The sequence below is a fragment of the Cyclopterus lumpus genome, chromosome 15, assembly GCF_009769545.1.
Source record: "Cyclopterus lumpus isolate fCycLum1 chromosome 15, fCycLum1.pri, whole genome shotgun sequence".
NCBI classification, from domain to species: Eukaryota; Metazoa; Chordata; class Actinopteri; order Perciformes; family Cyclopteridae; genus Cyclopterus; species Cyclopterus lumpus.
The window spans coordinates 1,256,757-1,271,616 of NC_046980.1; the positions used below are offsets into that span (position 1 = coordinate 1,256,757).

The window sequence follows — 14,860 nt, forward strand, 5'->3', positions numbered from 1 at the left end:
GAGAATGTCGTGATAAACTGTTGAGAAAAACAATAACGTGACTTAATATTAGAGAACAATTCAAATCCAACACAACTTTATTAAACATTATTAAACATAGAAACAAACCGAGGTGTATATATTGTTTTTCTCAACATATGTATATATGTGTATATATATATATATATATATATATATATATATATACATACCCACACATATATATATATATATATATATATATATATATACACATATATATATACACATGTGTATATATATATATATATACACACACACACATATATATATATATATACACACATATATATATATATACACATATATATTTATATACACATATATATATATATACACATATATATATATACACACACACATATATATATATATATATATATACACATATATACATATATACACATATACACATATATATATATACACATATATACATACATATACACACATATATATACACACATATACATATATATATATATATATATATATATATATATATATATATATATACACACACACATATATATATATATACACACACACACACACACACACATATATATATATACATACATATACATATATATACACACACACACACACACATATACATAACCCATCCATCAATAAACACACAACGGTAAAACTGAAACCTGTGGAGCATTTAAAAGTCAGATTGATCATTTTTATTGACATTTTAGTTTCTTCATCTTTTTCGCCCTCTTAAAGAAAGAAAAGTGTCCATATGTATATGAGTAGGAATGTGTATGTACATACACACAGTAAACAGACTGGTTCAGGACCAGTCAGGAGGAAGAGGACCACTTACTGGTCTGGTTGTTGAAGCGCTCGATGTAGAACAGGTAGTGGATCGCTCTGTTCTTGGCCTGAAGATCACGAACACACAAAGTTTGGATTATTATTTTTAACATCTCGATAGGAAAGTTGCAGACAAACTGCATTCATTTAATTAATTAATTAAATCGGATGCATTTAGTAAAAATATATTACAGAAACTTGACGGGAACAAAAGCCAGTTAATAATCTCCATATTGATACAATTATGTTGACTGTTGTGTATAAAACGATACATTTAGTTTCAGTGTAATTGAACATTAATGAGTTTAAATGTTTAATAAAGTTCTGTTGAAAACATCAATCAGTCAAATCTATTCACATACTGTATTAAACTATATATTAAACATATTACACACGTACAGACATTAGGAATGCAATGCGTTGTGGACGATAACACAGAATAATAATAATAATAATCATCATCATCATCACCTTCCTCAGAGCTGTGATTCTGTCGGCTGCTTTCCCCAAAGCGAAGCCTGCATGAGAAACAATTAAACGTATTGTTTTCATCTTTGTTGACGAGTGAGAGGAAATAATCTCGTCCGTATTTCAGAAGTCAACAAATGAAAAAAATAATTTATCGGGTTTCATTTTTCAAAAGAGTCGAACCTGCGGCTCCGTTTCCGTTTCCCACCGCGACCAAACAGCTGATGGACCGCTTCCTGCCCTCCTTCGCGGTCATGTTGAACACACTCTTCACCTGGAAAACAACAACAACAACAACAACAACAACAAGTAAACAACCAGTGAACAGCCAGTGTTTGAAGTGGGAAATGAATAAACAATAAGCGCATGTTGGTGTGTGTTATTATTATGTTAAAATTCTGATTTGAGTAGCGAATAAAAGATGTTGATTTAGCTTTGAGGTTTCTTCCCTCAACAATATTTGTTTACTTAAAACTATGCAGTTTTTACATCATTTTGGACCATTATAATTATTATTAGTATCATTATTATAAAAGTCAAAGGGCTTAAAAACTAAACTGGGAATATTTTTTTAGTCCACTTTTACTAAAAAGACCAGATTCAGAAATACTACTTACTTTACTTGATATTTGTTGACAATTAATAATAAAAAAAGGAATAGTATATTAATCCTATTTTTTACAAAAAGGGCGTGAACATTATAATCGATACATTTCAGTTCACTTCTGCTTCAATGAAGCGAGTTTAAACCACAAAGACACAGAGCAACAAAGACACAGAGCAACAAAGACAAAGACACAGAGCAACAAAGACAAAGACACAGAGCGACAAAGACACAGAGCAACAAAGACACAGAGCAACAGAGACAAAGACACAGAGCAACAAAGACACAGAGCAACAAAGACAAAGACACAGAGCAACAAAGACAAAGACACAGAGCAACAAAGACACAGCGCAGCAGAGACAAAGACACAGAGCTGCAGAGACAAAGACACAGAGCAACAAAGACAAAGACACAGAGCAACAAAGACACAGCGCAGCAGAGACAAAGATGTTTTCTTTTGTCTCGTATTGACTCGCCTCTTTGGCTTCATTGTAAATGAGAAACTGGTTCTCAATAAATAAAAAGGAAAATAACTAATAATTTCTAATTCATCTAAATAAATTGAATAAAGATGCACTCCAACATTCGTGTCAGTGCACACAAAGGAGGCGGAATAAAGCCAGCAAACACCAGTAGAACTACTTCTCCTCCAGTGAGACCAGAAGCACAATATGCAATTAATATCAAATAAGCGTGGTGGATAACCATAAATCACATCTAAAACCTCGAAGACGGGCCGCTCTGATGGATTAGTGATCGGGGGAGATAAATCACCAAAATGTACGCCGTTCATCTAATAATCAATAAATAAATGGCCTTCAGTCCTCTTCTCCTTTCGCTTCATGTCCTATTTCATAAAGTTGTCCTTCTTGTGCGTTTGTGTTGAAAGCTGGAAACACAAATGAAATGAACTGATGTTAAACCAGTTAAGTGTCAAATGCATAAAGGAGTCAGATCCGGTTCTTCACATTGAATTGAAACTCTGAACGTCAGTCAATGTAAATCAATTCACAGGCTCTTCATTGCTGTCGTGACAAACCTCGTCAAATGTGTGTTATTGTGTTTAGTGTCAGAAGCTGAGAAGACGAGTAGAGCTCCATGAAGGAGGACGACAGACCATAATACGGCTCAAGGCTTCCACACATCCACAAACCAACGAGCGATATCACACTTCTTATACCAGACTCGTGTTTCATGCAGAAGGTTTCAGGTAATCAACGATAAGCAGAGCGGCCATCTTTGTTTATGGATTTTTAAAAGTGTCTCAGCTTTCGTTCCGTTTATAGACGAGCGAGGTCGTGAACTCTAAACAGCCACGAATACGAGTCATGCTTTTAACAAATTAATAAATGGCGCCGCATTAATTCACAAGTCCCACTTTAGATATTATACTTTGTTCGTGTTAATCCAATTGAGAGTTCTGACCAAATTCCAGGCAAAACTTTCAAGGTTGTTGACAGAAACCCTGCAGACGCATCACGAGGACATGAATTATCACGCATGGGTTTCATGGAATACATTATGAATCCTTCTATACACGCTTGAAGTCCATATACACGTCCATATACACGTCCATATAGTTTGTTGAGGCGTTGCTTGTGTTGTCTTAAAATAAAATAAGAAAAAAAACATGTTTATATTATGTATATATTATATGTATATATATTTGATTAAATTCTTAATTCAGGTTTTGCATCACCAAACATATGATTATTATTATTATAATAATATCCTGAACAATATATAGTACTCCATATGGTTCTTACATGTATTGACATGATTTAATGATTCATTCATTCTAGATTATTTATTAAAAGTAGGTATAATCTTCTCTGCAGTTAATGATGTTACTATTAAAATGTACAACATTTAGCTACCTGCTTTGAACCACTAGGGGGCAGCATTCACACCTCTACCACTGGGTCCATACACAGTACAGTCTGACTAAGGAGGAAGGAACCGCTGGAGTTTAGGTTAACCACCCACGAGTTTGGTCAACAATATATATATATATACACACACATATATATATATATATATATATATATATATATATATATATATATATATATATATATATATGTGTGTATATATATATATATATGTGTTCTGGGGGGGTGACACGGATCTCCAGAACGAAGACTTAGATTGTGTCCATCCGGCTCGACTGCTTCACTCTCTTTACTCTCCTCCCTCACTTCCTAACTCACTTTGACAACTCTTCTCCCTCCCTCTCTTACTTCATTCATCCCTCCCTCTCTTACTTCATTCATCCCTCCCTCTCTTACTTCATTCATCCCTCCCTCTCTCCCATTGGATGTGTTCACTAATGGCATGCCGGCATCGTCCTTGGGAGACAAGCCTTTTATTCCAGTAAGCTTTTTTCATTTCATTAGCCCTGAACACACACACACACACACACACACACACACACACACACACACACACACACACACACACACACACACACACACACACACACACACACACACACACACACACACACACACACACACACACACACACACACACACACACACACACACACACACACACACACACACACACACACACACACACACACACACACACACACACACACACACACGGGGAAGCCTAATGTCTGGGACACCACTTTTATTTATCAGGCGGGAGGGCTGGGGAAGACTATCAATGTGACACTGTCTGTGTGTGTGTGTGTGTGTGTGTGTGTGTGACAGAAAGTCGATGTCCAGAATGTGTGTGTGACCTTGCAGCATTACCCCCATTACTTCAGTAGGGACGGTCCATTAGTGCTAATTGAATTAAGGTAAAATACAGCCGGACGAGAGAATCTAAATGAAGTGTGTTCATACAGCTGATCTCAGGTCAGTGTGTGTTGGGGATGTTCAGTAATTATCCTCGTTAGGCCGTCGGAATAGAGTATGTGTTCGGTGTGTGTTCCTCCGTCCTAATCTCACATTCTACTGGACTTTCAGCCTGAAACCTTTCTCCTCTGGTTGTATAGAAGTCTACGCTTCATGTGTTAAAGCTGCATTCTCTCTCCTGACCACCAGGGGGCGACTCCTCTGGTTGTATAGAGGTCTATGCTTCATGTGTTAAAGCTGCATTCTCTCTACTGACCACCAGGGGGCGACTCCTCTGGTTGTATAGAAGTCTATGCTTCATGTGTTAAAGCTGCATTCTCTCTCCTGACCACCAGGGGGCGACTCCTCTGGTTGTATAGAAGTCTATGCTTCATGTGTTAAAGCTGCATTCTCTCTCCTGACCACCAGGGGGCGACTCCTCTGGTTGTATAGAAGTCTATGCTTCATGTGTTAAAGCTGCATTCTCTCTCCTGACCACCAGGGGGCGACTCCTCTGGTTGTATAGAGGTCTATGCTTCATGTGTTAAAGCTGCATTCTCTCTCCTGACCACCAGGGGGCGACTCCTCTGGTTGTATAGAAGTCTATGCTTCATGTGTTAAAGCTGCATTCTCTCTCCTGACCACCAGGGGGCGACTCCTCTGGTTGTATAGAAGTCCATGCTTCATGTGTTAAAGCTGCATTCTCTCTCCTGACCACCAGGGGGCGACTCCTCTGGTTGTATAGAAGTCTATGCTTCATGTGTTAAAGCTGCATTCTCTCTCCTGACCACCAGGGGGCGACTCCTCTGGTTGTATAGAAGTCTATATAAATGACTCTACTTCTCTTGATGTATTCCCTCAGTAAACATTGTAAACATTAGTTTTTGGTCTCAATCTCTAGTTTCAAGTCTTCTTCAATACAGCGTGATGTTCATTTAGTAAATTATGGTCATTTAGAGTCAAACAGACCATAAAGCAGGAGATGCTTTAGGGCTAAGCATAAGAAGGCGACTGTGAAATCACAAAGCTCGAGGCTTCAAAGTGTCATCTACAAACCAATGGGTGATCTCTCGTGATTTGAAAACCAACATTCACAAATTGCCTGATTCTGTGAGCTACACACCTCATGTTTTCTCTGTAATCTCATGTTCCCCTTTTGTGCTCCCGTCATGTAACTGTTACCTCTGCTTCATTGAGCCTCTTATCTCCCCAAACTGCAGCAGTAAAAATTAAATTTAGTGCTCAACTGCAGCTCCTCTGGCTCAGCAGAACGCGCCTCCAGCCGCCTCCGTGTGCACACGCCACACTGGAGTTCACCCCATTTGGAGTGAACTGAAAACCATCCTCTGAGGCTTCGAAGCATCATTAGCCTGCAGTGTGTCAGTACAGTACAGTGTCAGTACAGTACAGTGTCAGTACAGTACAGTGTCAGTACAGTACAGTGCAGTGTCAGTACAGTACAGCACAGTGTCAGTACAGTGTCAGTACAGAACAGCACAGTGTCAGTACAGTGCAGTGTCAGTACAGTACAGCACAGTGTCAGCACAGTGTCAGTACAGTACAGTGTCAGTACAGTACAGTGTCAGTACAGTACAGTGTCAGTACAGTACAGTGCAGTGTCAGTACAGCACAGTGTCAGTACAGTGTCAGTACAGAACAGCACAGTGTCAGTACAGTACAGTGTCAGTACAGCACAGTGTCAGTACAGTGTCAGTACAGAACAGCACAGTGTCAGTACAGTGTCAGTACAGTACAGTGTCAGTACAGTACAGTGTCAGTACAGTGTCAGTACAGCACAGTGTCAGTACAGTGTCAGTACAGTACAGTGTCAGTACAGTGTCAGTACAGCACAGTGTCAGTACAGTGTCAGTACAGTGTCAGTACAGCACAGTGTCAGTACAGTGTCAGTACAGTACAGTGTCAGTACAGTGTCAGTACAGTACAGTGTCAGTACAGCACAGTGTCAGTACAGTGTCAGTACAGAACAGCACAGTGTCAGTACAGTGTCAGTACAGTACAGTGTCAGTACAGTACAGTGTCAGTACAGTGTCAGTACAGTACAGTGTCAGTACAGCACAGTGTCAGTACAGCACAGTGTCAGTACAGCACAGTGTCAGTACAGCACAGTGTCAGCACAGTGTCAGTACAGTACAGTGTCAGTACAGTACAGTGTCAGTACAGCACAGTGTCAGCACAGTGTCAGTACAGTACAGTGTCAGTACAGTACAGTGTCAGTACAGTACAGTGTCAGTACAGCACAGTACAGTACAGTGTCAGTACAGCACAGTGTCAGTACAGCACAGTACAGTACAGTGTCAGTACAGCACAGTGTCAGCACAGTGTCAGTACAGTACAGTGTCAGTACAGTACAGTGTCAGTACAGCACAGTGTCAGTAATTCTTAAGAACAACACTCACCTCAATGACACGTGAATCAAAGTCCTCGTATGTTTCTGTGGAGACACGAAGGAAAGAAAGAACATTTAGAACAAATCTTCTAAACACACACACACCAGTTTCAGGTCGGTGCCAGCTTACCTCCGTTGGGTCCAGGGTCCGGGGGGCCCAGGCTGATGCCCCCCCAGGAGTTTCCCGTCCATCCTCTCTCCCTCTTCACCTTCATCTTCCTCTTCCTCTCCCACTCGTCCCTCTGGCGCACTGCAGAGACACAAGCAGCAGCTTTTAAAGGAGCAACTGGTTTTCTATGTTAAACAAGCGAGATCACAAGTTCCCTGTGGAGCTTTCAACCTCGTTTGTTTGTTTGTTTGTTTGTTTGTTTGTCCACTAATCAGCGGACGAGATGTGATGCAGTGTTGTGCAATGGCAGAGAAGACCATTAAATGAAATACGGATGAAAACAACGCTAATGTCATTAGAACTGATTATTTATTCATGGTTAATGTCATTAGAACTGATTATTTATTCATGGTTAATGTCATTAGAACTGATTATTTATTCATGGTTAATGTCATTAGAACTGATTATTTATTTATGGTTAATGTCATTAGAACTGATTATTTATTTATGATTAATGTCATTAGAACTGATTATTTATTCATGGTTAATGTCATTAGAACTGATTATTTATTTATGGTTAATGTCATTAGAAGTGATTATGTACTCATGGTTAATGTCATTAGAAGTGATTATGTATTCATGGTTAATGTCATTAGAAGTGATTATGTACTCATGGTTAATGTCATTAGAAGTGATTATGTATTCATGGTTAATGTCATTAGAAGTGATTATGTACTCATGGTTAATGTCATTAGAACTGATTATGTATTCATGGTTAATGTCATTATAACTGATTATTTATTTATGGTTAATGTCATTAGAACTGATTATTTATTTATGGTTAATGTCATTAGAACTGATTATTTATTTATGGTTAATGTCATTAGAACTGATTATTTATTTATGATTAATGTCATTATAACTGATTATGTACTCATGGTTAATGTCATTAGAAGTCATTATGTATTCATGGTTAATGTCATTAGAAGTCATTATGTACTCATGGTTAATGTCATTAGAAGTGATTATGTATTCATGGTTAATGTCATTAGAAGTGATTATGTATTCATGGTTAATGTCATTAGAAGTGATTATGTACTCATGGTTAATGTCATTAGAAGTCATTATGTACTCATGGTTAATGTCATTAGAAGTGATTATGTACTGTCATTAGAAGTGATTATGTATTCATGGTTAATGTCATTAGAAGTGATTATGTACTCATGGTTAATGTCATTAGAAGTGATTATGTATTCATGGTTAATGTCATTATAAGTGATTATGTACTCATGGTTAATGTCATTAGAAGTGATTATGTATTCATGGTTAATGTCATTATAAGTGATTATGTACTCATGGTTAATGTCATTAGAACTGATTATGTACTGTCATTAGAAGTGATTATGTATTCATGGTTAATGTCATTATAAGTCATTATGTACTCATGGTTAATGTCATTAGAAGTGATTATGTACTGTCATTAGAAGTGATTATGTATTCATGGTTAATGTCATTATAAGTGATTATGTATTCATGGTTAATGTCATTATAAGTGATTATGTACTCATGGTTAATGTCATTATAAGTGATTATGTACTCATGGTTAATGTCATTAGAACTGATTATGTACTCATGGTTAATGTCATTAGAAGTGATTATGTATTCATGGTTAATGTCATTATAAGTGATTATGTACTCATGGTTAATGTCATTAGAAGTGATTATGTATTCATGGTTAATGTCATTATAAGTGATTATGTACTCATGGTTAATGTCATTAGAACTGATTATTTATTCATGGTTAATGTCATTAGAAGTGATTATGTATTCATGGTTAATGTCATTAGAAGTCATTATGTATTCATGGTTAATGTCATTAGAAGTGATTATGTACTCATGGTTAATGTCATTAGAACGGATTATTTATTCATGGTTAATGTCATTAGAAGTGATTATGTACTCATGGTTAATGTCATTAGAACTGATTATTTATTCATGGTTAATGTCAGTATAACTGATTATGGACTCATGGTTAATGTCATTAGAAGTGATTATGTATTCATGGTTAATGTCATTATAATTGATTATGTACTCATGGTTAATGTCATTAGAAGTGATTATGTATTCATGGTTAATGTCATTAGAAGTGATTATGTACTCATGGTTAATGTCAATAGAAGTGATTATGTACTCATGGTTAATGTCATTAGAAGTGATTATGTACTCATGGTTAATGTCATTAGAAGTGATTATGTACTCATGGTTAATGTCATTATAACTGATTATGTATTCATGGTTAATGTCATTAGAAGTGATTATGTACTCATGGTTAAGTTCATTAGAAGTGATTATGTACTAATGTTTAATGTCATTATAACTGATTATGTACTCATGGTTAATGTCATTGTAACTGATTATGTACTCATGGTTAATGTCATTATAACTGATTATGTACTCATGGTTAATGTCATTAGAAGTGATTATGTATTCATGGTTAATGTCATTAGAAGTGATTATGTATTCATGGTTAATGTCATTATAACTGATTATGTACTCATGGTTAATGTCATTAGAAGTGATTATGTATTCATGGTTAATGTCATTAGAAGTGATTATGTACTCATGGTTAATGTCATTAGAAGTGATTATGTATTCATGGTTAATGTCATTATAACTGATTATGTACTCATGGTTAATGTCATTAGAAGTGATTATGTATTCATGGTTAATGTCATTAGAAGTGATTATGTACTCATGGTTAATGTCATTAGAAGTGATTATGTACTCATGGTTAATGTCATTATAAGTGATTATGTACTCATGGTTAATGTCATTAGAAGTGATTATGTACTCATGGTTAATGTCATTAGAACTGATTATGTACTCATGGTTAATGTCATTAGAAGTGATTATTAGATGTTCCATTAGTACCCAGCTCAGCCTGCATCTCCTGCTGCTCGCTCTCCCCTCGGCGACTCATGCTCTGCAGGGTCCCGTCCTTCAGCACCGGGGTGTTGAGGCCGGGCCACAGGAAACCTCCCCGCCCTGAGGACAAGGAGACAAGGAGACAAGGAGACAAGGAGACATAATAACTACACAATCTACCACTGATGCATTTGAGTTTGAGTCTGAAAGTTGCTTTAGTTTAAAAGTCCAGCTGAGTCTGGAAGCTCATTCATTTAAACTGAGAGATAAACAGACTGGGTGAAGGGAAGGAGAGAACAAGGGGAGAGAGAGAGAGAGAGAGAGAACAAGGGGAGAGAGAGAGAGAGAGAGAGAACAAGGGGAGAGAGAGAGAGAGAGAGAACAAGGGGAGAGAGAGAGAGAGAGAACAAGGGGAGAGAAAGAGAGAGAGAGAGAACAAGGGGAGAGAGAGAGAGAGAGAGAGAGAGAACAAGGGGAGAGAGAGAGAGAGAGAACAAGGGGAGAGAGAGAGAGAGAGAGAGAACAAGGGGAGAGAGAGAGAGAGAGAGAGAACAAGGGGAGAGAGAGAGAGAGAGAACAAGGGGAGAGAGAGAGAGAGAACAAGGGGAGAGAAAGAGAGAGAACAAGGTGAGAGAAAGAGAGAGAGAGAGAACAAGGTGAGAGAAAGAGAGAGAGAGAGAGAACAAGGGAAGAGAGAGAGAGAGAGAGAGAACAAGGGGAGAGAGAGGCAGACAGACACAGACAGACACACAGACAGACACAGACAGACACACAGACAGACAGGCAGACACAGACAGACACACAGACAGACACAGACAGACACAGACAGACACACAGACACACAGACAGACACAGACAGACACACAGACACACAGACAGACACACAGACACACAGACAGACACACAGACACACAGACAGACAGGCAGATACACAGACAGGCAGACAGACACAGAGACAGACAGGCAGGCAGACAGACACACAGGCAGACAGACACAGACAGACAGACAGGCGGTGTCTCACCCTCTCCGACGTTCTGCCCTCGGTTCAGGTCCCTCTTCAGCTTGCGCTTGGTTCTCTTTCCTCGGCCCTTCCTCGCCCCAGAACCCGACTCGGCCAGCACACCTTTCCACAACTCCTCCGCCGTCACTTGAAGTGAAGGAAAGACAATTAGACCACAAACCGCGTGTGCGTTCATTAAATATGCTAATGAGTGCGTTCATTAAATATGCTAATGAGTGTGTTCATTAAATCATTAAATATGCTAATGAGTGTGTTCATTAAATCATTAAATATGCTAATGAGTGAGCGGCTCACACTTGTTGAAGAAGCTGCCGTGCCGGGTCTGCTGCCATGCGGCTGCAGGAACCAGTGGAACCAGTGGAACCAGTGGAGCTGCTGGGTGTCTCTGCAGAGAGGAGGCGGAGGCTCGGCCCGCCAGCTGGGACCCCCGGACGAGTAAGGGTGCTGCACCCCAAGGACAGAGGACACCGTGCAACATGAGCACAGCTTACTGACAGACCGGCACCACGCCGAGGTGGACTGAGACTCTGCAGTCTGGATCACAAGCCGGACTCACGTGGACCAGATTCATCAGAGCTACTTCATCAGCAGGGCGGATTACAAATTGGCCCAATTTTTTATGACGTTTTGGTGGAGGAAATGCATCCGTCTGGTCTCAGGTCAGTTAATAGAACTGGTCTCAGGTCAGTTAATAGAACTGGTCTCAGGGTCTCCATTAACAGAACTGGTCTCAGGTCAGTTAATAGAACTGGTCTCCGTTAACAGAACTGGTCTCAGGTCAGTTAACAGAACTGGTCTCAGGTCAGTTAATAGAACTGGTCTCCGTTAACAGAACTGGTCTCAGGTCAGTTAACAGAACTGGTCTCCGTTAACAGAACTGGTCTCAGGTCAGTCAACAGAACTGGTCTCCGTTAACAGAACTGGTCTCAGGTCAGTCAACAGAACTGGTCTCCGTTAACAGAACTGGTCTCAGGTCAGTCAACAGAACTGGTCTCCGTTAACAGAACTGGTCTCAGGTCAGTTAACAGAACTGGTCTCCGTTAACAGAACTGGTCTCCGTTATCAGAACTGGTCTCAGGTCAGTTAACAGAACTGGTCTTCGTTAACAGAACTGGTCTCAGGTCAGTCAACAGAACTGGTCTCAGGTCAGTTAACAGAACTGGTCTCAGGTCAGTCAACAGAACTGGTCTCCGTTAACAGAACTGGTCTCAGGTCAGTTAACAGAACTGGTCTCAGGTCAGTCAACAGAACTGGTCTCCGTTAACAGAACTGGTCTCAGGTCAGTTAACAGAACTGGTCTCCGTTAACAGAACTGGTCTCAGGTCAGTCAACAGAACTGGTCTCAGGTCAGTTAACAGAACTGGTCTCAGGTCAGTCAACAGAACTGGTCTCCGTTAACAGAACTGGTCTCAGGTCAGTTAATAGAACTGGTCTCCGTTATCAGAACTGGTCTCAGGTCAGTTAACAGAACTGGTCTCCGTTAACAGAACTGGTCTCAGGTCAGTTAACAGAACTGGTCTTCGTTAACAGAACTGGTCTCAGGTCAGTCAACAGAACTGGTCTCCGTTAACAGAACTGGTCTCAGGTCAGTTAACAGAACTGGTCTCCGTTAACAGAACTGGTCTCAGGTCAGTTAACAGAACTGGTCTCCGTTATCAGAACTGGTCTCAGGTCAGTTAACAGAACTGGTCTCAGGTCAGTCAACAGAACTGGTCTCCGTTAACAGAACTGGTCTCCGTTATCAGAACTGGTCTCAGGTCAGTTAACAGAACTGGTCTCAGGTCAGTCAACAGAACTGGTCTCCGTTAACAGAACTGGTCTCCGTTAACAGAACTGGTCTCAGGTCAGTTAACAGAACTGGTCTCAGGTCAGTTAACAGAACTGGTCTCCGTTAACAGAACTGGTCTCCGTTAACAGAACTGGTCTCAGGTCAGTTAACAGAACTGGTCTCAGGTCAGTTAACAGAACTGGTCTCAGGTCAGTCAACAGAACTGGTCTCCGTTAACAGAACTGGTCTCCGTTAACAGAACTGGTCTCAGGTCAGTTAACAGAACTGGTCTCAGGTCAGTTAACAGAACTGGTCTCCGTTAACAGAACTGGTCTCCGTTAACAGAACTGGTCTCAGGTCAGTTAACAGAACTGGTCTCAGGTCAGTTAACATAACTGGTCTCAGGTCAGTTAACAGAACTGGTCTCAGGTCAGTTAACAGAACTGGTCTCAGGTCAGTTAACAGAACTGGTCTCAGTTAACAGAACTGGTCTCCGTTAACAGAACTGGTCTCAGGTCAGTTAACAGAACTGGTCTCCGTTAACAGAACTGGTCTCCGTTAACAGAACTGGTCTCAGGTCAGTTAACAGAACTGGCTTCAACAGAACACAAACATACAGTAAACATAAACACTCCGAGTTGTTTCTAGAAGCTGTGGAGGAAGAACAAAAGGAAGATAATTCACCTCCGACTGCGACGCGGAGGGCGCAGCACACCCGTAAGGACGCCGCCATGTTGAATCCTGAAGGGTCCTTCAGAGGACAACAAGGCGTCCAAACTCTGCCTGTGCAAAACACTCGATCTGGGTTTTGCGTTTGTATTATTTAATATTACGATTTTTGTAGAAGCGGATGGGGGAAATAATAGGCAGGTCAATCCACTGCTCTCTCACCCTCTTCATTAATTTAAACAGGCACATACACGCACACGCACACACACACACGCGCTACACACATGCGCACACACACACACACGCGCTACACACTTGCGCACACACACGCACACGCGCACACACACATACACACACACAGGCCTTTTCACCTCTACGGCCTTTTCTTTATATTTCTTTATATTGAGTATGAACAAATGCACAATATATACAATACAATACAATAGCATATTAAATGTAAGAAAAACGTAATATGAAAAAAAGCTAAGTATATAAAGTCCATCTAAGTAAGTATAACGTATATAAAGTGTATCTAAGTAAGTATAAAGTGTATCTAAGTAAGTATAACGTATATAAAGTGTATCTAAGTAAGTATAACGTATATGTGTATATATGTGTAAGTGAAGAGTTGCGAAGGTTACTGATGTTGTTCAATTTGAGGAGTATCTTGCCAGAAGTGATTCATTACAAAGTCTAATTGCAGTGATCAGGAATGTTCTCCTGGATCAGGAATGTTCTCCTGCATTGAGAGAATGTTCTCCTGCATCGGGAGAATGTTCTCCTGGATCAGGAATGTTCTCCCAATGCAGGAGAACATTCTCCTGGATCAGGAACGTTCTCCTGCATCGGGAGAATGTTCTCCTGCATTGGGAGAATGGTCTCCTGGATCAGGAATGTTCTCCTGCATCGGGAGAACATTCTCCTGGATCAGGAACGTTCTCCTGCATCAGGAGAATGTTCTCCTGCATCGGGAGAATGTTCTCCTGGATCAGGAATGTTCTCCTGCATTGGGAGAATGTTCTCCTGGATCAGGAATGTTCTCCTGGATCAGGAATGTTCTTCTGCATTGAACATTCTCCTGGATCAGGAATGTTCTCCTGCATCGGGAGAATGTTCTCCTGCATCGGGAGAATGTTCTCCTGCATTGGGAGAATGTTCTCCTGGATCAGGAATGTTCTCCTGCATCGGGAGAACATTCTC

At 40.0% G+C, this 14,860-nt stretch overlaps 1 protein-coding gene across 1 annotated transcript; it reads right to left on the reverse strand.

Annotated features, from left to right (window-relative positions):
- Nucleotides 1–6: 6 nt before the first annotated feature.
- Nucleotides 7–13,761, reverse strand: mrps5 (mitochondrial ribosomal protein S5; the record flags this gene model as incomplete). Its single annotated transcript, XM_034551631.1, has 10 exons — nucleotides 13,676–13,761; nucleotides 11,518–11,667; nucleotides 11,224–11,349; nucleotides 10,209–10,322; nucleotides 7,299–7,418; nucleotides 7,179–7,213; nucleotides 1,495–1,585; nucleotides 1,315–1,361; nucleotides 854–911; nucleotides 7–17 (listed from the first exon to the last, which is right to left on the reverse strand). Coding segments are annotated over exons 1-10 (801 nt in total), but the record flags the coding sequence as incomplete, so codon positions are not given.
- Nucleotides 13,762–14,860: the final 1,099 nt, after the last annotated feature.